This window comes from Triturus cristatus, chromosome 3_2 (genome assembly GCF_964204655.1).
Source record: "Triturus cristatus chromosome 3_2, aTriCri1.1, whole genome shotgun sequence".
In the NCBI taxonomy this organism is placed as follows: domain Eukaryota; kingdom Metazoa; phylum Chordata; class Amphibia; order Caudata; family Salamandridae; genus Triturus; species Triturus cristatus.
The window spans coordinates 1,183,060,178-1,183,083,750 of NC_140584.1; the positions used below are offsets into that span (position 1 = coordinate 1,183,060,178).

The following is a 23,573-nucleotide window of genomic DNA, read 5'->3' on the forward strand; positions in this document are numbered from 1 at the left end:
GAAGGAAGTGTGGCGTGTGGGGACGAACCCATTCTGGTCGCGGTGTACTAAGGTGGGCACATGGGGGGCCAGTCTCCTAGCCAAGGTAGAAGCCAAGATTTTATAATCTGTGTTCAGGAGTGCCAATGGACGGTAAGAGCCCACCTGTGTACTATCCTTGCCCGGTTTAAGAATAGAGACTAGTGTGGCCTCATTTAATGTTGGGGGTAAAGCGGCATCCTCCGCTGCCGCGGTGTACATCTTCAGCAGCTCCGGAATGAGAATATCCGAGCCGGCCTTGTACATCTCCGCCGGCAATCCATCCGGACCCGGCGTTTTGCCATTCGACAGATTAAAGATGGCTTCTCGGAGCTCGTCAGGCTCCAGAGGGGCGCCCAGTTCGTCCTGCTGCGCAATAGTTAGTTGCGGCATTGGCAGGGGGGAGAGGTAGTCAGTGATAGCCATGGGAGGGACCGCCAAGCGGGAGCGATACAGCTCTTCATAATGAGCCGTGAAGGCATCGTGGATACCGATCTGTGTGTACACCAAGTCCCCCCCTCCCGTCCGTACAGCCGCTACTGGTGTCGAGCGGGTCTCCTGAGAGATTAGCCACGCTAAAAGCTTGCCAGGTCTGTCGCCCAGGTGATGCGTCCTCGCCGAGTGCGCGGCATAATTTATGTTCCGGAGTCGCTCTAAAAGGCGTGCATGTTCCGTTCGGGCCTCATGTAGCGGGCCCCCGTCGCCAGCCACAGCCCCCTCCTCTCGTAGCAGTAAGTCCGACTCTAATCTAGTCAAGTCCCTCTCCAATTGATGCCTTATGTGCCCCTGTGTGCGTAAACAATGTCCCCTAAGTACTACCTTGAAGGCGTCCCATTCCGTCTGTGGAGTGGACGCCGTGCCAGCGTTGTCCTCGAAGCATTGCGCGATGCATGTAAGCAAATTGTCTCGGAAAGCCGCGTCTAGCAGCAGCGCAGGCTGCAAGCGCCAAGTGGGGACAGGAGGGTGTGGGTGCGCCCAGGCTATTGACATGAAGTGTGGGTTGTGGTCCGAGTGCGTGCGGCCCATGTATTGTGTGTCCGTCACGTGGGGTAAGAGGGCAGTGGAGGCCATGAACCTGTCCAGTCGGACATGTAAGTCGTGAGCGCCAGAGTAGTAAGAATACGTCCGCACCCCCGGGTTGCGTTGCCGCCAGACATCATGTAGGTCCCATTGCGCAGCCCATTCCAGTAACGCTTTTGTGGCTCCCCGTGTAGAGGCATTGGCGGGGGGTGGGAAGGAGCGGTCCAGCGCCGTATCTAGTGTGCAATTGTAATCGCCCCCTATTATCCACAAGGTTGCATGCCATGGTGCCATGACCCGCGAGAGTCGTGCCAGAAAGCTGCCCTGATCTACATTGGGGGAATATAGGGATACCAGCGTGAGAGGCTGGCCATCCAATCTGCCCTGCACAGCCGCATATCTGCCCTCCCCGTCCACTGCCACCTCCGTAGTTACCCAGGGGGTCCCAGGGCGGATCCATATCAGTGTGCCGCGCGCGTAGGAGTACTCCGTGGCGTAAAGCTGCCCTCTCCATCTACGGCGCAGCGCTTGCACCTCAGCACCGTTCAAGTGGGTCTCTTGGAGTAGCGCAATGTTGATTTGGTGGCGCTTTAGGTATGAGTATATATGATAGCGTCTGGTTGGTGTGTGCATTCCCCTGACGTTCCAGGTGCATATTTGTATATTAGCCATAGCAGCTACTCGTGCGTGCGCGCCTCCTCCCCTCCCAAGGCGCGGTCCCCCGGTCAGAGGTCCCCCAGCTCCAGCAGCCCGTCCCAGCCACACAGCTATCGTAAGTGTCATATTCGCAGTGCCATGATCTCCAACAGGGTAGTGGGGTAGGGAAAAGGGGGAATGCAAAAGGCCTTAACATGGCAACAGAGTCCAAATACCAAAAGGTCGGCCGCACAACAGGTCGCCGTCCAAACACTCAAGTGAGCTCGCGAACTATACAGTCTAAGGGGGTGCTTGTGGTTGCGTTCGAACAGTAATCAAAACAGTGCAGTTGTGGATGTGCCCAGTGTCTCTCCCGGGTGTGGCGTTCAAGCCCTCGCTGGCCAGCGGACGCCCAGTGTCTCCTATTCCATGCCGCGGCAGCTGCACGCTCAGGCATCAGTCAGGGGCGTGCAGGGGTGTCAGGGGGGGTGTAAGCCCCCTCCCAGTCAGGTCAAGCCGCCGTGGGCCGGCAACGAGTCGCAGCGGGGCACTCCCTCGTGTCTGCAGTGGAGGTGTATGAGCCGCAGATGAACAAGTAGGTAAAGTACTTACAGTGGCCAGTTCCGCATTTCAGCTCCCCACGGCAGCGACAGTGCGAGCGTCGGCAGGCCCAGGACAACCCCAGGGCCAGGCGGGGCAGCCAGGCAGGAGCCCAGGCGGGTTCACATTATGCAGGTGGCAGCAGCCAGGCCCAGCCGCCGTCAGCCAAAGAGAACCACAGTCTGGGGTGTGACCTCCGGGGGTCCCCCAGAGCTCTGCGTGTCCGGCAGTCCATATATCGCCTCGTCATCTGTGGAAGACGCTGCTGGGCTGGCGCCCGGGTGGAGCGACGGCGCCGGGGAGTTGCTGATTTCCGCCACCCTGCGTAAAGCATCCTGTTGCTCCTGTTGGACTAGGGCTGCCGGCGGGGAGCGGCGTACTGCCTCCCCGAGCAGCGGTGGCGTGGATGATCTTCGGCGACGTCGCCTTCCCGGGCCCTTGGACTTTTCTATCGTGTTGGCTCCCGGTGCCCTTCGCGGCGCGTCAGGCATTCCTCCATCCAACCAGGCCTCAGCCTCCTCGGGGTTCATGAAGAAGTGCGTCTTGTCACGTATCACTACTCGTAGTTTGGCCGGGAAAAGTAGCGAGTACTTGAGGTTTGCTTCACGCAGCCTCCGTTTGACAGCTAGGAAGGAGTGTCTCTGTCTCTGGACTTTTGCAGTGTAGTCCGGGAAAAACATCACCGCAGCGTTCTCGATGGTGATCTCCCCGGGGTTCCTGGCTTCGCGCAGGATCGCGTCTCGGTCTCGGTAGTTGAGTACTCGAAGGAGGAATGGCCTGGGGTTAGAACCCGGAGGGAGCAGCCGCATGGGCACACGGTGGGCTCTCTCCACCACAAAGTAGGGGGAAAGCGTGCCAGCTGGAAGTAGGTCTCGCAACCAGTCCTCAACCCTACGTGTGGGATCCGCTCCCTCCCATTTCTCTGGGATGCCCACGAGGCGAATGTTATTTCTTCGTGCCCGTCCTTCCGCATCCTCAGCCCTGCCCTCCAAGAGGTCCATTCTGGTGAGGAGGTCATGTACTTTTTTGTCTGTTTGTGCCGTCAACGGTTCAATCGCTGCCACTCTATCTTCCAGGGAGCTTGGTGCGGTCTTGCAGCTTCTTGTGGTCGGCGCGGAGGTGGGTCAGGTCTATCGCTACGCCATCGATTCTGGTCTCCAGAGAGGTGCACGTCTGTTGCAGCGACTCTTCCATCCGCTCCATGGCTGCCAAGACGCTGTCCAACTTCGCCGCCACGTGGTCGGTATCCATCTTGTGCGCCGTTTTCGTTTGTCTCCCCTTCGCCACCGCTGGTCCCGATCCAGTATGTGTCCGCGCTCCTCCCGGCATGGAGCTGGTGGCGTGCGCGAGTTAATGACCCCCGGCGTTGTGTGGCAGGGGCCCGTCGGCCGCGATAGGTCACCTCAGCGTCTCCGGGATCGCCGTTGTAAGCTGCGTCTCACCCGTCGTAGAGCTAGAGGCTCCAAGCAGCGCAGGGCAAATGTTTCTCCCCAGGGGATCAGGGCGCTTGTGCAGCTCCTATCTGTTCCAGTCTCACGGAGCTTCGTCGCCGCAAGTGGGGCCACAGGCGGTGCGGCGTGCTGGTCGGTGGGGAGCCTGCGTTAGGGAGGCCGGGTTACGGTGCATCAGCCGTCGGGCCGGAGCGGGGGGAGGTGAGTTCCCTGCGTTGCGTCGCGGGTCCAAGGGTCGCTGTCTCCTCCTCGGATTCCCGCTTCCGTCCCCTCTCCGGTTCTACCCCGCCGGCTCCCAGGCCCCTGTCCGCCGACTCACGTGTATACTGGGCATCGCAGATGGCATCCGCGCAGGTGCCTGAAGCCGTTCCCAGCCCGCCGTCCGGAGTCTTCCCACGGGGGAGGGGGGGCCTCCAGGTGCCCCCAGTCGCTGTGCCCGTCTCGTGGGGGTGTCACGGCAGCAGCCGCGGGGCTCTTCGTATGCCGCAGTGTGAGGCCTGTTGGGACATCTCGAGCCGCGGACTCGCGTAGGCGTCGTCCCCAGGTGTGGGCTCGTCAGTGCAGCGCCAGGCTCGCCGTCGGTGGCAGTGTCGTGCGGCGTCTCTGATGCGCCCCAAGTTCAGCCAGGGCGCACAGCAGGGATCGGATCAGGGCCGTCTGCAGTGTCGGATCATGGGAGGCCGCAGGGCTCCTCGCAGGCCACAGCCCGAGGCCTGGTGCGTCACCCCGAGCCGCGGACTCGCGTAGGCGTCTTCCCCAGGTGCGGGCTCACCAGGGCGGCTCCAGGCTCGCCGTCGGCGCCGGTGGTGCGCGGCGTCTCCGATGTGCCCCAAATTCGGCCAGGGCATGCAGCAGATGCCGGATCAGGTCCGCCGGCAGTTTCGGGCCATAAAAAGGAGTTTTCGGCGGATAAAAGACCCGGGGTAGGCGAGCTCAGGCAGGAGCTCTACCCGGGCATGTCCGCTCTCGCTGCGTGTTAAGCCACGCCCCATAACAGCCCAAGAGACATGCGGTGTTTTTACGGACCTCAGTCCTAAGCTGGTGGAAGAGAAACTTTTCTTCCCAAGATGGTCCAGCTTCTTGGACTCCCTTTCCAGTGGAGCGGTAGGGAAGGTGCTTTTGAAGGTGGAGGCTTTGGCCACCAAGTTCTCCAGGGTGGGGTGTTGGGAGAGGAAAGTGGGGTCGCCCGGAGCCGGGCGGTGGCGTCGGGCGATCATCCGGTCAACGGGAGCCTCATTAAATGGCAGCAGGGGCTCCGAAGAGCTTGCTGCCGGCTGAAGTACCTCAGTTAGGAGGTTAGTCCTGACCACCACCGTAGGAAGCTCGAGGCTAAGAGCCTCGGCCGCCCTACGAAACACCACAACGTATGACACTCCCTCCTCTGTAGTCACAGTAGGAGGAGACAACATGCCAAGGTCGGGAGAAGTGTCTAGACCACTGGCATCCCCCAGTTCCTCTCTCCAGTCCCGTTCAGACCCTAACTGGTCAGTTAAAGGGTCACCTGACCCTCCCAGTCCTCCTCATCTTCCTCTGGGTGCCATTGTGGTTGGAAAAGGACCCCATGAGTGAATAGGGTAATGAAAACCCCACCCGACTCCGTATCCACGTCAGGAAGGAGGCTGGGGTCGACGCTGGAGGCATGGATCCAAAGGGGGGCCTGCGGCGCCGGGACCGTCGGCAGCGAAGACCTAGGCCCCTCAACCGAGTCCGCGGGGCCCGATGGCACGCCTGCGGGGTTGGTCTGCCCAAAGATGGCATGCATCGCCTCGTAGAACGTACAAAGCTGGGCGGGGGTTGCTCTGGGTCCCGGAAAGGGAGGGAAGCTCTGAGTCTGGCTCAGCCATCTGAGGGGTGGCACCACCCGCTCGCCTTGTCGGATCGGCCGACCGACGAGGGGCAGTCGAAGAGCGACGATGCTTATTCGACTTCCTCTTATGCTTCCCCGACCCAGAGTGCCAATACTTCGATGAGTTATAGCCGGAATGGCGATGGCTCTGCAACCAGTCCCTCGACCTCCCTCTGGACCGGGACCTCAAATGGCGCAGAGCCGACTGCCAGTGTTCAAGAAGCTTTCGGGACCGCTCCTGCAAAGCTTTCGGTGTCAACAACTAGCAGTCTGAGCACAACTTGGGGTTGTGGTCGCGCTCCAGGCAAAAAAAGAAATCCGCGGTGCGGATCCGTCACCGACATCATGCGATGGCAGGAACCACAGGCCTTGAAACCGTGCATCCCTCGTGCACCTTACGGAGTCGAAGACTCGAGAAAGAGTCGAGAAAAAGATAGTAAAAAAATGACTGCCGTACTGCTCTTCCCGGATCTGCGCTGGCTGGCACGGAAAAAGAAAGAACTGATGTCAGCGCGCGAGGGTGGCATCTAAGTAGCTGCCGCAACGCCATCCCGGCGACCACGACGATGGACACGGAGCCGACGGACGCCACCTCCCGACACGCAGAGGTACTGCTGACGAAAAAACTTTCCGGATCCAGTCTGAAGCCTGGGGGTAATTCTAAGGTAAGGAATCTATAACTAACATGTTTCTTTCAGGTACACTTCTGCATTCATACAATAGGGAGACAGGCAGTTCCCTAATCCTGCACAGCAAGCATACATTTGATTACATTGACCAAATTGACATAAATTGGTTAAGACGCAATACAAGGTGTGCGCGACTCACAATACATTTGTGTCCATCAAACGATGCAATATCCACATGTGGCCAGTGATTTTCAGATACCCAGAGCCTCCGTTCCAATGCTATCCTCAGTAGGGCTGCCATAAAATATTTGCCCCCTTCTAGGATACCTCAACTTATTTTCCTAGTGCTCTACAGTAGTGCCTGTGATATCCTTGGTTGGAGACTGTGGCACATAAAAGTACTGCAATCCGTTAGTAGTTGGTTCCAGTCTCGCACTGAGATTGTAACTGGGTATACTTGGAAGAGGTGATCTAGGAAGTATGCTCATTTTCAACGTGGTGATTCTTCCCAGCAAGAAGATAAAGAGGGGTTTCATATTTGTAGGTTGCTCCTTTTAATTCTCAGGAGACTGGATAGTATGCAGCGGCGGCTCCTTTGTTTAGGTGGAGTGCAGCACCATTACTTTCTGAGCAGTGAATACACGAGAAATAAAAGGATAATAAAACAGGTTATTTTATTTTTCCTTGCTATGCCCGGTATGTCGATTCAAGGGCGCAGCATGGCCGTCCTGATGGACACTGGGAGGAGGAGTGGAACGCACTGCTACAAGTGTGCGACCTGTGCACTTAGATTTCTCCAACCCAGCTGTATTCCACAGCCGGGTGGATAAACAGCACAGACTCCCTGTGCCTGAGCGAGCATCAAACAAGCCCGCTCAGGCCAATCCTCACACTGCTCTCATGCTAGGTATAGCATGAGAGCAGCATCTGGATTGGATGGGGAGTCTCATGTGTCCCAGGGACTGCAGGGAGAAGAAAAGTAGAGAAGCACCAAGGTGCGATGCGGCCAGCAGCATAAGGTAAGTCTTGGATTTATTTATTTATACCCTCTGAACCTCTCTCAACTGCCCCACGAAATTTTATTTGTATTGGCCACCTTTGATAGTTTGTTTTGTAAATGCTCCGTAGTGTAGGTATGATATGTACTTCTCAGTACATAATGCTTTTCTCTGCCCACTTAAATGGAAGAGCATTCCTAGGATACATCATAGATCAACACTGAGTTGGGACCCCAACATTTTTGATTTGCTAGTTTACTTTGAACCCTGAAACATTGCCATAGACTGGCAACACTGATGTTGCAGCCAGAACAGATTTATGCTAAGAGCCACCAACATGAGAGTGCTTCTCTTGCAGTGGTGGTTTGCAGAGCTGCAAAGGCTACTAGATTTGTAACTTTGTATAGCAGGGACTAATAACTTTCAACCCGGGCCTTCAACTTTAGAAGTCTTAGTACCATTTGAGGAAACCCTAATTAAGTTCCTCGTGACAGCCATGCTCAAGCCGGTCTGCATTTTAGAGAGTCAGGAGTATGTCATCTGCAAATTAGTGTGTTTATGTTCTGCATTTCCATATTCGTTTCCCTCTATTTCAGGCATTAGCCTAATTAACTGAATGGTTTCAAGTAAAATCACAAGCAGAAGTGGGGACAATGGACACACCTGTTGTGTGCCTGGGATAGTGTAAGCCATGCATTCCTGTTGGCATTCATCTGTATTGTAACTATAGGACAGGCACAGCACATCCAGGTATACTTTTGCATCATCGAACCAATTCCAATCTAAACTCAAACACGCTGCAAGAAGAGACACTCCACCCAACTAAATGCTTTCTCCCCGTTAATGGGCATCATCATCATCAAGATTTGTGTTCTACTTGATTTTATATGAGAAGGAGGAGGACCCTTCTGATATTGTCAGATGTCTAGCGGTTCTTTATGAATCCAGATTGGACTGGGTCCACTATGCTGGGGACATGCGTCTCCAATCTATTGTCCAGGACTTTAGCACATGTTTTGGGATCCATATTCCGCAATGAAAAAGGCCTTTAAGGTGCACATTGATTTTTGGTTAGCCTGCTTCATGTAAGAGTTATAGCTCCCTGACCCATTGTGTGCGTTAATTAGCACATGTTCTGGAAAGTGTTCTATAATTTCCATAATTGAGGAATCAGTTGTGAGGAAATGTATGATAATATTCCACCTCTTCAGCTGAGCTATCCTTTGCCAGGTCTCCCTTGCCCCTGTTGAGAAAAGGGATGGCAGTTTTATATTTTGTTGGAAGACATTTATTTCACAATTATCGGGATTTAATGCTAATAAAGTTCTCTATAATAAGAAAGGCGTCCTTAACTCACAATTCGCATCCGGATTATTTTATTTTTTTTAGCTATTTTGAAACTTGTGAGCCCGCTTCAACTCGTGAGTTTTGCTCTGTGATAAAATATGCAGCAACAGCTACAGAGGGCCAACCCCAAACATGAACCCAGGGCTGTGGTAAGTGAAACATAGATACGTGGAAAAAAAGACACTCCTGAGAATAAAAGTGTCTAAAATGGCGTGTAAGTTGGAGCTGAATCGTTGGCTCAAGAGCAGCCATTTTCAGTGCAGGGTGTGACTGCATTTTGGTGTTACTATCAAGGCGCCTCCGACTTGTACGTTTCAGGCACTGTATTTATAAAAAAACAAAAAAACACACACACACAAGGCCAAACTCTAAAATAAGTGTCTAGCTTTGCTTGGAAGAGGAGGTGAGGTGCATTTCCTCGGATGTCCATTCTACGACCTTCCTTATCCGGGGAAGTAGTAATTGGGGTAGCAGGGTTTCTAGATAGTCTTTGTGCAGTCTGCTAAATAACCGAAACCGTCTTGGGATGCCCAATGAGGCAAGATGGAGAGTCACCCGGAGCCCTACACTTCTTATCATCACGAGGCAGCACTGGTGGTATGGATGCTGGTTTTTTCATTATCTTGATGCCCTCCTGCCATATATCATCTATAATGGAGTGCACCAATTTTCTTGTGTCCTCCTTGAAGTTGTGTGGGAAACATTGTCTGTTTTACTTCAATAGGCAGATGTAACCTGTTGGCTGCCCTCTGCATTAGGTTATGAAATTCCCCAATATCTGCCAGAGGAGAGTCTGATTGAAGATGTGGAGGACGGGAGGGAGTTGAAATTACGTAGTCATCCCTAGGGTCAGGAACAAATACTGGATCCAGCAGCTCACCTTCCTCTCTCTCTTCTTCCAAGAAGGAAGTTTCATGTGCCCCAGGGTCGGCCAAATTCACAGGTCTGCTAGGCGGTTGAGGAGCTGGTGTACCTGTAAGACCCACTTGAGGTACTGGCCTGTCTGGTATATTTTGTTGTGGTGGAAATCTGTTTATAATCCGCCAACATGGCTGGAAGATCTTCCATCAATGATGGTGGCAGATGTCCATGTCCCTAGGGCGTGGTTCTGGTTGAAAGGTATATTGGAAACTGTGATGCGGAGCCATATATCCTTGTTGGTAGTATTGCGTCTCATTCTGATAATCCTCATCGTCATCATCTTGACACTTCACATGAAGCTCAGATGAGCTATCCGCCATCCCATAGAGGCCTATACTCTTGCTTTGGGTGGTTGTAGGAATGTCTTGGTTACTCTGGTGACTTGAGTAATCCTCGGTGGCATCAAGGGTGCAGAAATTACAGAAAAGGGAAATTCTACCGTCAACGGTGTCTCCGTCGGCAACAGACCACTCGTTACCAAATCAGTCGTCGTCTGGGTCTTCGCCAACGACATTCTAGTCGACGAGGGTGCGTCGGCGGTCCTCTGACAATGGGGTTCTCGTCGATGTGGAGACTCCGGTAGACAGTATAGGAGCCTGGATCACCGTCACAGTTGCTGTCAAAGATGGCATCGATATGAGACAATGTCGTAGACGAGAGAGGAAGTGTCGTTGACAATGACTCTTTAAAGGTTTTCTTACCCACAGGATCTGAAGAGGAGGCTCTTGGACAATCTCCTTTCTTCTGGACAGGTGTAGAGGGTCAGATAACTCCGGCTCAGAGGCGTGCTAGTAACCTTCTCCTTTCTTGCAGCCTCTGTGTCCTGGGAAGGCTTGTGATGTTTTCGTCTCTCACCTGAGGAACTGTCCTTGGATCGGGCCCTTTTATGGGATGTAGAGGCTCTGTCCTCTTCCTCATCTTAAGAATGAGACTGTTGTTTAGTGGTTTGAAGCCACAACAACAACCTTCCCTCTCTGTACTTGAGGGTCTTATTTGAGAAGGTGCAGCAGATCTTACAATCTCTCTCCTCATTCCTTGGATAAAGGCAATAAATACATTCCTTGTGTGGACTCCCTTCCACACAACGTGTGGTGAAAATCTGAGGAGAACTTGCCTCTGCTGGGAGTGTTCTAGAGGGTGCTAACAGCTGGATGCCAACATTTTGTCCTTTCTTAAAAAGGGCATAGATAGGCTACGGTTTAGATAGCCTTGGGCCATTATAGCCTATGAAGTGTTTGAAGCACTGGTTGAATATTTTACCGTGGGACTCCCATCTCGACAACGGGGAATGATTCAGGCATGTGGATATATGAAAGATACCCCAATACTGGATGAATAGAGACTTCCTATCATGCTATGCCATTGATAGGATACCATACAAACACAGAGGAGGAGATCAAATACTCCAACTTACATGTAGTGAATCTTGTAGTTCGAAACAAAATCACCTAATGGTTTAAATAATAAAGAATAATTAAATGTACATCTTGGAGAGTAATGTCTTACTACCACATTTCAATTCTGAAGCATATTGAATGAACCATTCAGGTTTAGTATTGAGAGTCTTTGAGCATCTTTTGTCTGAATTGATAGGGCTCTTTTTTTAGCCTGTGGCAAACTTAATAGTGTCAGTAGTAATTTCATGCAGGAAGAAGGGACTCTCGGACATAACATGAACAGGTGATTCAACTATGATTGGTATAAACCCCTACCCTTCTCTTCAAGACCACTGGAGTTCAAGACTAGCACCTAAACACTGCACATATAACTTTATATTGCCTTTTATTCTACATCAAAAACATCAACTCTTTTTATGGTTGCATCCACATGGACAGTATGCATGAATTGCATTCTTTAGTACAACTAGAACTTACCCACTTGGCATGATAATGACATTCTAGACAGAAGTGGAAGATGGCCTTTGGGGGAGATTATAAAATTGATCTTGAAATGACCTGCTTCAAAGTTTGAATATGTTTATGTATACAATACAATAGGTCTTGGAAACTGCCCATTTGTAAGGAATAGTCCGTACTAAAATCATATTACTGTCACACCTTTTTTACATCATTGATCAGGCCTATCCAGGACAACAGCCCACTGGGCATCGTTTGCTTCTTGAGAGAGTATTTTTCAAAAAGGCCATATCATCAGTGTTAAAATTTGCATATTGAAATACCATATTAGACCATTACGTTAAATAGTATGATGTCTATTTGAATGGCTGCTAATGCCAAGAATATTGCATAAAAGGAATGGAAGGGTGCAGGCGGTGAAAATATAGTCTGCTTGGGTAATCAGCATACCAACTATACCAATGTAGACTGAGCTCCAACAATTTTTGGTTCTGTTGCACTTTGTTTCCTTGTGTTTTTCTTTTCTTCCTTTAATTGATGCCTAGTCTGCTGAATAACCAGCTCCCACTGCAGGTTGTCGCTAACACCTTAATTAGTGCTGTTTACCCTGAAAAGAGAAGAACAGCAGAACACAGGGAGGACCCTGAAATCCCCTCTGTTACGTTCACCAGTGATGTAAAGGGAGGAATGCGGTCCTTGTTCGCGTGTGAAATGTATTAAAACCAATAAAAACGAGTAAACAAAAATTAAAATTTGAACAGTGTTTTACACTTCTAACATGGTGCCGGCTTAAGGAAGTGGTGTTTAGTATGTTTTCTAGGTCTACTGAATACACATCTCTACACAAATCTGCAATGACGCTACTTGTGCTGTGACCAAGAGTTTTGTTTAGGCAGAAAGGCATCAGGCTAGTTACTTTTGGAATAAACCAATACACTATTGCTAAATTCAGGATTTGTAAAGAGCAGCAAACCACCCATGAGGGTCTCAAGGTACTGAATTGTAGGCACAGGAAGATTAAGTGATTTACTCATAATCACAGGATGTTCATGCCGAGACTCGAACCTGGTTCTCACTGGCTCTGAAGTCGGCACCTCGGGCCATTACGCCACATACTCTTCTAAGATATACAGAGTTATCGCACTTTCTTTGGGGACTGCAAGGATTATGTTGGAGATATATGTATATATAAACACACAATTTTAATGGTCCATTTTTTATTTTACTGAATGCAACATTACTGTTGCTGTTTTGTAAACGGATGTATTTTCAAAATACTTTACAGTACACTATGATTTATTTAGGTTACCTATGAGGGGTCTCATTAGGTAGCATCTTTTCTGATATCTGCAGACAAGATCCTCACGGAGTCTTCTGCAAGTAACTAAAATTCAGCCTTTTGTGCATCCTTATCTAAAGGCAGTTTTAGTAAAGTCACAATGCATTAAATAAATTAAACCATTTACCCTCATCTCCTCCATTACCTTCGCTCATTGACCTTCAGTGGCATCAGCAGGAAACAAACAAAGGGTCACAACCTCACAAGTCCCAAAAGTGCCCTCCCTTTCCCCCACTCACGCAATTATTGTTTTGATGACTATGTCCTTGATCTTCTCCCAGATTTTATCGCTGCAGATGCCCTTCTCATTCAGATAGCTCCACAAGGCCTTTAGTGCCCTGAAACAAGAGAACACAGAAAACCATGAATGTTGGGGCGCAGCTCAATTCAAGCCTAGAACGGGGACACAACCACATCGAAAATTGCAGGGGCGAGCGAGCACTATCGGGGATTTTCTTCACATTTGGTGGTATGCTCGCTACTGGCCACCTACTGGAAGGAGATTCTCAGACATATTAAACAGGTGATTGGCTACCCCATACTTGAAACCCCGACAGTACTTATCCTGGGACTCAAACCTGCGAATCTCCTTGTTATGACATGCAGATGCGGCGCTTAATCTTGCACATGCTTGGCGCAGCTAAACAGACAATAGCGGTGAACTGGGAGAAGGCTGAGGCGCCCTCAGTGACCGTGTGGTTCACTCGCCTGTGGCATACCATGGCGATGAAACTCCTTACGGCGCGGCTTCATCTTCGTAAGACCAAATTTGCACACACCTGGCAGCCATTGATAGATTATTTCTGCACAATCGAACACGCCAACCTTCAGCCCCCGAAGCTTCGGACCTTACACATCCTCGAGGATAACATACTCCCTTCCTGCGCAGACGAACTTTAGGGGCTGAACAGAGATAGCACTTAATTGATGTCTCACATAGCTCTGGACATCTGCACAGACACCACTTCCCATGGGTCCTCCTTCCACTTTTGCTCTTCCATTCACAGGGGTTCTCCTCTTTTCTGTGGGACATTTTGCTTTCTCTGCCTCTGTCCTACATTGGTATTTCCTTTTTAGGTCCCGCCTGAGCTAGCGCTTTAGCGCTGCTCTCGCGAGAGCTTTTGTAAAAGGGGGATCTGGAAGTGCAAACTAGTGCTTTTCAGGCCTCCAAATACAGTGCATGTGCGCCGGGCACGCGCACCATTTGGCAGCCTGAAAAGCACTGGCTGATCACTTTCGCGGTCGCTTTGATGGCCTCAGTGAGGACATCAAAGCGGCCGCGCACACCATTAGCCACCCCCTTCCTGCTTGTTTTTACTGCGCCATGATTGGCACTCGGCTATTCAGGTTTCTTAAGAAAACATTTAGCCGCTCTTGCCAGGACCCATTATTTTAACACCGAAATGACATTAATGTAAAAAAATCGAAGCATCGCATTTAAAAGATATTTAGAGGGGCTTATTAACATATACGCAGAAGAGTCTAATCGAACAATAAGAATGATCGGGAAAATACGGATGGCCAAATAAATGTTTTGTACCACATTAATTGAAGCCATGCAAGGAAACATCTTCAAATCAGCAAACTGTTTAATGTTCCTGTCCTCAGCTCCTTAATAACAATAATGGACCAAAAGCGCTCATCCTCAGCAAGAGCGGCCTCGGCAGTATATGAACAATATATCGCTTAGTTTGAGGCAGTGTGTCCTTCGTGTGTGTGGGTTTACGAGACGCAAGGACGTTCGCTCGGTTTACTTCTCTGGGTTCGAGGGTTTGCATGAGCACTGTGCCCTCTTTTTTTATTCCCGCCTTTGACGCGTTGGTAACATTTAATTTATTGGCGGCTATTAATTTTTAGCCATAGAGAACTGCGGACGGAGTCGTGGAGAATGTTCGGCTCAAAGGCTCCGCAGAGACAACCACAGGGGTGCGCCACACACTCTTTCAGCCTTTCAGCTGCTTCAGAAGGCGAAGCTTTTCCGGCAAACACTGAAACATGCTCAGCTGGAGTAGTGAGGCGGTGTACGTGATGTGAAGTTTGGGAACTCGGGGAACCATATATTATAACAACATGAGCAACTATGAGTCTCGCCTATATGAAAAACTTGACACAATCGTAAGGGTAAAGCTAATGTTGTGAGAACATGTGTACATGTGTGCGTGTACGCATGCGTGTAAGATTCCCATCATCCACCCGAAGTGGTTTGCTTCATCATCCCCTACGAGCTCAGTACTGTCAAGAGGTACCGACGGACAGAGCGGGGCCTCCTTATACCTGAGCAGTAGCCAGGTGAGGTGAGGCGCACACCCATTACAGATAGGGTCAGTGAATATAAACTACCGCCCACGGAGTTTCTTGGACACCTATCAGGGTCCAGGTTGTATCAATCACTTTATCATTTTACACAGTTTTTTCGCAGTAGCTTCCAGGTCCTGACGAAAGCTAGGATGATTTAAATCCGTTAGCAGAAACATGTTGACCGTTTTTCAACACAGTTATTATATTTGAAACTGTTAGAGCACTGTTTTTAGAGTTTGTCAACAAGGTAGCTACTAATAAAGTTGTTTTAGAACCTTGTTAGACATTTTTAACCAGCACTTATACACCACCACCACACACCAGCACTGCGACCATCACACCCAACCATCATCTAGCAAAACTAGTTTCCACCACTTTGGGACAAATAAGAGACCAATATCTACGACCTGCTCAGTAGAAGATGGTTCTCTAAATTAGTCCTCAATTCCCAGATGATGAAGCAAACCACTTCGGGTGGATGATGGGAATCTTACACGCATGCGTACACGCACACATGTACACATGTTCTCACAACATTAGCTTTACCCTTACGATTGTGTCAAGTTTTTCATATAGGCGAGACTCATAGTTGCTCATGTTGTTATAGTTTGTGGATCTGGGGATTGCAACTATTTGAGTCCTTAAACTTTATCCCTAGGACCCCCACTCTTTTTCAGAGATATCTTTATTATAACTCGGGGAACCACCCATTCGATTCTTGGTGTCAGCTAAACATCTTGTGATTCTGGGCAAATCACTTAACCTTCACATGCCTAAAACCCTTGTTTAATGAATCTGGTGCTCACGTTCCAATACCCCCGGGACCAGTTCACTCAATATAAAACTACAAAAATGAAATCAATACATTCAGTGCAGCCCATGTTTTTTTAGTACCTTCTCTGCTTCTGTTGAGACGTGTAGGAATAGTCACCAGTGCGTAGCCACGGGACCCCATGTGCAAATGAAACCTAGAATATGCGCGAAGAGTGGACCATCGCCAGGGAAACTCCGGCGAAATATATGGGGAGTGTATGTGATAAAAGAAGGAGGAAACTGCAGCCCTTTTTATCCAGCCTGTGAATAGTATCATAACATACAGCACACATCATTTTGTTGTTCATTTGCGCTAAGAGTAGGGGTTGGCTCAATTTGGGAACTGTATAAACTGAAAGGGCTCAATTAGGCAATATAGAAAATGAAATGAAAAAAAAGATCACTAACTGAACTAGGAAGAACTGATTATTGACTAATTCACTAACATTCCCGTCAGACTACATAAATGTCTCACTCACTCCCTCCCTCATCCCGCTGCTCACAATTCCCCTGTTCACATATTCCGATGCACATTATTTTTCCAGGGATCGCAGAATCCTTATAATACAACAAACAAACTGGTGTCGGTATTAGTATCCCAAATAAAATGATAATTTAAAAAAAGTTACAACAAAAGAAAAACTCAAGAAGCCCAGTGTGTTTAGTGTCAAAAATCGTAATACTGATTTAGACACCCTAGTACGCCTTTTGGTATGTCACAAACCAATCCACTTCTCCATTTCCTAGAAAGGGTAGCAATATTACAGTCACACACCAAGCAGGTTATATTAACGTTGCTTCATTCTTTCACCTCTTTAAAGCGCATGTCCACGTTTTATAACCATTAGGCAACTTGTGCTGGGGCTTGATCGGGGCACACGTGAACTGTGAGGCACAATCAACAGTATACGACCAGTCAGCAGCCTCGCCGGTCTCTGCAGAAAGGAGAGGCAAGAGAGGGCGGGCGTCAGCGGGGTTTGCTTAACAAAGCCTCCTGGGATTTCCTCACCAAAGCAGCGACACCCCTTCCTGCATCTCAGCCTACAACGTGCCTGCAGCGCAGAGTGTACCTGTCGAGGATCAGACAGACTGTCTGCTTCATCTCACCTCACAGGAAAACCAAGCATTGGCATAGCTAATAGGTCTCGCTTTTGGGACCTTATAAGTATTTAGTTATGCAGCACAATATCATTGGTACAACATCAACTGTTGCATGGCTAAACACTTATAAGGTCCCAGCGGCGATTTAACTCCCTGGCATACGAAACATTCATAGAAGCACCAAATACCGCTTATGGCTGGCTGAAAAGCGAGCCTTTTTTTTTGCATGCAGCACAATTACAACACGGGCCCAGATACAGCTAACATCTAAGAAGCTTCTAGCAGGCGACTGAAGGCCATAAACCACCCCCTTTCAGTGCGAACACAAGGGATTGTAAACATCAAGGGGCCTTCATGCAGAGCTCAAAGACCTCATAAATCAGGTGCTTATCTCTGGGAAGCTCATTCCTTAGCTGCCCTCTAAGCAGGGACAAGAAGGCAGGATTACGGTTCCAGCAACAAACAAGCATTTGCAATGCAAAAGGTCTCGTATTTACACGAGTTTAAGCTATTGGCATTGTAAATGACAATGCCTTTTATTTAGGTTTTAAAAACAAAAATAAAAGGCATTGTCATTTGCAATGTCAATATCTCAAACTCGCGTAAATGCGAGACCTATTGCATTGCAAATGCTTGTTTTCTTTGCGCCACTTAGCCTCTTTACACATGTTTAATGTTCTTGTACCTGTATATCTTTCCACATGTTACAGATGTGAGACATGCAACTGCTCTGTATCTTTGTTTTAACATACCAATATCCCTTGGATCCCAATGTTGTGCTCTTGGAAAATTTTGATTTGTTTTTACCCTCGCTCTTCCCATTTCCCTACTTTTTCCTTTTCTTTTTTGGCAATATTCTTCCCGTTCCCTTTTTTCTTTTCTTTATGCTTGTTTTTGTATTGTTCTCACTTGTATTTTCGAAAAAATAGATTTGAAAGGAAAATTGCAGGGACTTTTGGCAGGCAATTGTTAGATCTGATCTACACATTCCCCTACTTGTATTCATACCTTTTTGATAACTTTGAAAGGATTTCAAAATCCCAGTGACAGCCCAGAGAGGATACTGAGTGCATTGAGCACAGCAATGCATTGCAGTATATTAGCTGCAGATGTGATTAAATTGGCAGGACTAGATCTCAGGAGAGCTTAAAATAACCTATACTTCGAAGTACCATGCAACCATGATCGTGTACTTCCAAAAGCGTAGTCTTCTAAGCAAAAGCAGTCAGAATTTCCATGAACACATTCGCTCTATCAGTATGGGGCAACAGCTGATTTATGGTCTCACCTACACTCTAAGCTGCCTTTTCAACAGTAGTGTTAAACTGCTACAGGGAGCTTCCAGGGAAAAGAAGGAATGAAAACAAAAACAAAACAACATATAGCAAGTGGTACTGTCTAAAATTGCACCACAACAGCAGGAAAGTAAAAGCATTTATATATTTTTCATCTTTTGGGTAGCAATGGGGTTAAATGCGAATGCCTTGGAATTCAAAAACAACTTTCCTGTACATTTACCATCCAACAGGTGTGGGCAATAATGCAGTCATTGTGGAAGGAATGGGTGTACCCAAGACCACAAGCACTTAAAAAAAAAAACTCAAAAAAACTTAGGATGAACAGTGCACAGCAGTGCAGCACTTGATCATCAATATATATTACTATTAGAACTGGATACAACATATGTTGACAGGCTGCTAATGAATGAACTTTCTAGGCACAATATGTTCCAGAAAAGAGTAATGTAATGACCTCAGATCAGGGAGATAAGAAAGAAATTAGGGAGATAAGAAAGAAATTAGGCTTCGGATAAACTAGTAATGCATGAATCTATACATCGTGTACACTGGATGAGAGGCGCAAGGTTTCTTTTGGGACCTATTTGTGCAATGTTCTTAGGAATTTATCTGTTGTACCCATTTGTTGAAAATGAGAAAGGCTAGGCTGGCAGTAAATGAGCAGAGAGGGATTTAATAAATCTCCACTACAACCTTCTTAAAAAGATAATTAATCTAAGGGACAAATAAATTAAGAAAATCGCAATCCCATATAAAAGTCCCTTATTACAACCAAAACACTGCAAGGAAGAAACACATTTTAATGCAAAACTAGTCATAAAACAGAAGACTCATCAATAGCATTCAGACCTGGATAGGAAACGTCGTGTGGAAAACTTTACACAAACACACCTGCATTTGGAATCCAGCTAAACAGGCCGGATGACATTACTGATGCAGCTCATTCAAGGCCAGTTACAAAAATGCCCAAATTCTCTTATTCATAGTTATCAGAACACAGGTGGCATCGTTTAAAAGGACTCAAAAGCACACTACACTTTCAATCAAACGGATGAAAACTACATTGGGACAATTAAAAATAAAATCTGCTCATCCAGGTATATCCTCAGGTGTAATTGATAAAGAACAAAAAGTACAAGTCATTAACCTTTGGTAACAATGTATCTGTTTACATGTTAGTTGTAGATTCCTTGCCTTCAAATTTCTCCCAGGCATCAGTCTTGATCCGGAGATTTTTTTCGTCAGCAGTACCCCTGTACGTCGTTAGGTGGCGTCAGTCGGCTCCGCATCGTTCGTCGTGGGCGCCAGGATGACTTCACAGGAACTACATAGTAGCCACCCATGCGTGCTGACGTCCGTTATTAACACAACTTTCCACTCCAGAAGCGCAGAGCCATGAAAGACACCGACTACTGGTGCGTCAAAACTAGGGCCCTTTAGGGGAGTCCCTATCTCTGGAAATCTGTTCGCAGAGCGGGGAGGATGGGTGGGGCGGTAAAGAATCCGCAACTAACATATGTCTCTACCAGATACATCAGTACCAAAGGTAAGTTTCTTGTTCATCTGATAGAGACCGTTGTAGATTCCTTACCTTAAAAAAGATATCCCAGCAATACCATTCCCAGAGGAGGGTCCATGAACCAAGGGCAAAGCACCCATTCCTCTGGGCTTGGCTATCCAGGCAGTACTGTCTGGTAAATGTGTGCAGGGATTCCCACATTGCTGCCCGACAGATGTCAAGGACTGGAATTCCACTTGCCAATGCCGTGGTTGCCACGGCTGCTCTGGTGGAATGAGCATGCAACCAAACAGGAGGGTCCTTCTTTACCAAAGCATAGCAAATTTTGATGCAAAGGACAACCCATCAGGACATGGTCCGTTTTTGAACAGCCCAACCTTTCTTAGCACCCACATAGCCAATGAAGAGTTGATCATCCACCCGGAAGTCTTTTGTGCAATCAAGATAAAAAGACAATGGACGTTTTGCATCCAGACGGTGGAGTCACTCCTCCTCCTTGGGGGGATGCAAGGGTGGATAAAAGGTGGGCAGAGCGATAGATTGTCCAACAATGAAAGGCGTGACGACCTTAAAAAGGAATAAGGGAGGACTCCTCCGCACTTCTTTTAGACATCCGGCTGCCCGTCCTCGCTGACTCCGACAGAAGCTTTGGACAGCGAGCTGACAGGCGGCAAACTTGCTACAGCAATAAGAGATCTTCGACCTGGGAAAGCCCTGGGCCCCAACAGGCTGCCCATAGAGCTTTACAAACTCAAGCCTGACAAGCTAGCCCCGTATCTCAGGAAAATGTTTGAAGACTATAAAGAGCTCGGCTTACTCCCCCATGACCAAATTATCTCCACTCTGGTAACCATACATAAGGAGGGGAAGCCGAAAGATGAATGCTCCTCCTATAGACCTATCTCCCTCCTCAACGCGGAGCCCAAAATCCTGGCCAAACTATTGGTGAACCGGTTGAGACAGGTAATCGACAAACTGGTCCACCCGACCAGTCGGGCTTCAGGCCACACCTGCTCTCAATCTGCGAAGATTACATGGGGTACTGGGGCGGCAGGCCACCATTCAAGAAGATGCGATAGTGGTCTCACTAGACGCTGCTATGGCATTTAATACCCTTGAATGGGCATATCTGATGGCGGTCCTCAAGAAGTTGGGCTTCAGACCCAATTTTATTGGGCGGGTGAGGCTCCTCTACACAGCCCCACTGGCCCAAGTCGTAGTTAACAAATTCTCAGAGGTGTTTACTCTAGGTAGAGGGACGCGGCAGGGGTGCCCCCTCTCGCCGCTCCTCTTAGTCCTGTCCCTCGAGCCACTGGCGGCATGTATATGACAGGACCCCTCCATCAGGGGCCTCAGATGGACTGAGGGCTAGGAGGATCGAATCGCACTCTATGCTGATGACATCCTCCTATATCTTGCTTCTCCCCAGAAGTCGCTACGGATAGTGATAGATATCGTCACAAACTTCGGGAGAAACTCTGGCTATAGAATTAATTGGAGCAAGTCGCTGCTGTATGTTCTGCAAGGTGCTCCCCCCCCCTGCAGAGGGACTGCCCCATCCTTACAGCCACAGACGGATTTAAATACCTCAGTATTTTCATAACAACCGATGCGAAACTCCGCTATGAGCGTAATCTCCTCCCCCCCTTACAGAGATTTTGAAGAGACACCACTACCTGGAAGACGCTGCCTCTGTCTCTACTGAGCCGGGCAGCGCTTTTTAAAATGATGACACTGCCACGTTTCCTCTATGCCCTCCAGAACTTCCCAGACCTATGTCAACCCAAGTTCTGTAAAGACATCGAAAGCCCCCAAAGGGATCTCCTGTGGGACGGTAAACCGCGAATAGCGCTTCATAGGCTCACACTCAGTTGGTATGACGGAGGAATTCGACTCCCTGACATCAAAAAGTATTATTGGACGGCACATCTCTCAGCCATAAATCATTGTACTTATCGCGGTGGAGACAACCCAGGTTATAGGATGGACAAATGGGACCTCCCCAGAGGCAGCTTCACTAGGGCGCTCTATTCCAGACCCTACAAATATTCCCTAACAGGAAACGCATAACTGTGGTACTGTAAATTTCGGAACCATGTTGGTAGCATGGTCCTACCATGCCGATTTTGGTATCAGCGGACCGCAAATGACTAATGCGGTATGTTTGAGTGTTTTCGTCACGTTTCCCCGATGAACTCACCGTGTATGCAATACTACATATTAAACCCTCGGGTTCTATTTTAAAACGGTAACCATTTTGTGGTTGCCCTCACATAGGCTGCTTACTGAGGCCATGCCTAGGCCTAAAGGACACGCAATCTTTCTGTGACTTCTTTGTGACCTGTGCAAACTGACTCCGCTGCCCGAGGTCAGTCCTGCCCGGCCGGTTCCTTTTACTGCGGCTTTATGAGATTAGCATCAGGGCCCGACACATCATAAAGTCGTGTCTCCCACACGAACCCTGACTAATCTCTTTCACACCTGACTCGGTTTCCTACTTTATGGCTTGTTTTACGAGGAGGCGGTGTCCGTTTTATTGGGGTCTGCTGATATCTGATGAGGGTTCTGAGCCTCGCTGGGTAAATAATTATGTGCTGACCGAGCTGAAATGTGGGATTATCATCATGACTGTGCTCTTTCTTTGAAGCGAAAATATGTGAACGACCACTTGTAAAATAGGGGCGGTGTTGCCCAGAGCGTAATATTCTGTATATAAGAAAAGACTGGTTTTTGGTTGGGAGCAGTCTCCTGAGAACATACACCGTGCTGTACTTCTCGGAAACCTGTGATTGGTCTGCAGCCAATAAATACGATCTTTGACTTCATCTAGAAGACCCTGTGTTTCTGTAGTCTGAAACAGGAAGAACTCGAAGTCTTCGGGTGTGTCCCCTGGCACCGCTGGGTTGGTTCTGAAAAACCCAGTACTTCAGTTGGCGCCCAACGTAGGGCGATTTCAGCAGTACCGGTCCAAGCCAGAGGATCGTGAGGAGCTTCGTGTGAAAATTCTGGAGGAAGGCCGCCACTTCATCGACCCCTGCATGTCGACGTGGTCCGAAAGTGTTTACAGCGAGGTTCTCCATGTTCCGACGGCTACGAAGGACTGCTGCCCTGCCTATCGCCCTATTTTGGACCCTTGATGATTTGGTAGAGCGAAACGATCTAACGAGTCTTCTGGTGACGTCATCGATACCTCAGTTAAGTATAAGTGGAGCGTCTCCCAGTCCTTAGTTTGGTTCTTAGTTTGGTATCCCTTTGGGATCGCTTTGATTTGGAACTTGCAAGTGCCAAAGCCGAAGGACTCGTGTATTCAAGAGATTATCGTATTCGATAATCCTTTGACGTTTGAAACTAGACTAGTGAGCGAAGATGCCTGGTTCTAGTATATTTGGAAATTTGTTTTGTCTGGGTTATAATAAGGACTCCCGATTAGAGGATTCGTGTCCGGTTCCTCCAATTGGAACTCCAACTTATGAGCTTTATGTAAAACATGGTGTGGGCCCCATTACGTACAATGAAGTATGGATCCGATACACCAGGAAAGATGGTGATTTAAAATGGCCCCAATATGGTAGTTTCGACACAGAGATTTTGGATAATCTAGAGGTTAAATTATTTAAAAAGAAAGCCCGGCCGGCGATGTTTGATTCTTTCCGCCTATGGCGAAAGGAAGCCAAACAGAAAGAAATCAAATTAGCGAAGAAAAATAAAATAGAGAAAGGTATGTCGATAATGCAAGCAGCCTTACAGTTTAAAGATAATGAAGAAGAACAAATGAATGAGCAGCTGCGCAGGCAACGTAAACTAGTGATTGATAAATGCTACCCAGTTTTGCCGCCCCTTCAGCAAGATGCGTCAAAAGAAAAGGAGAAAGATCCCCTAATGT

The 23,573-nt window shown here is 48.5% G+C and overlaps 1 protein-coding gene across 7 annotated transcripts in view; it reads right to left on the bottom strand.

Annotated features, from left to right (window-relative positions):
- TTLL4 (tubulin tyrosine ligase like 4) overlaps window positions 1-23,573 on the bottom strand; it is a 525,559-nt gene that overhangs the window by 172,198 nt on the left and 329,788 nt on the right. For all 7 annotated transcript variants that reach the window (XM_085650094.1, XM_085650089.1, XM_085650090.1 and 4 more), the window contains one exon: window positions 12,901-12,999. In XM_085650094.1, coding sequence (XP_085506220.1) covers window positions 12,901-12,999 — 99 coding nt within the window. The remainder of the gene's footprint in view (window positions 1-12,900; window positions 13,000-23,573) is intronic.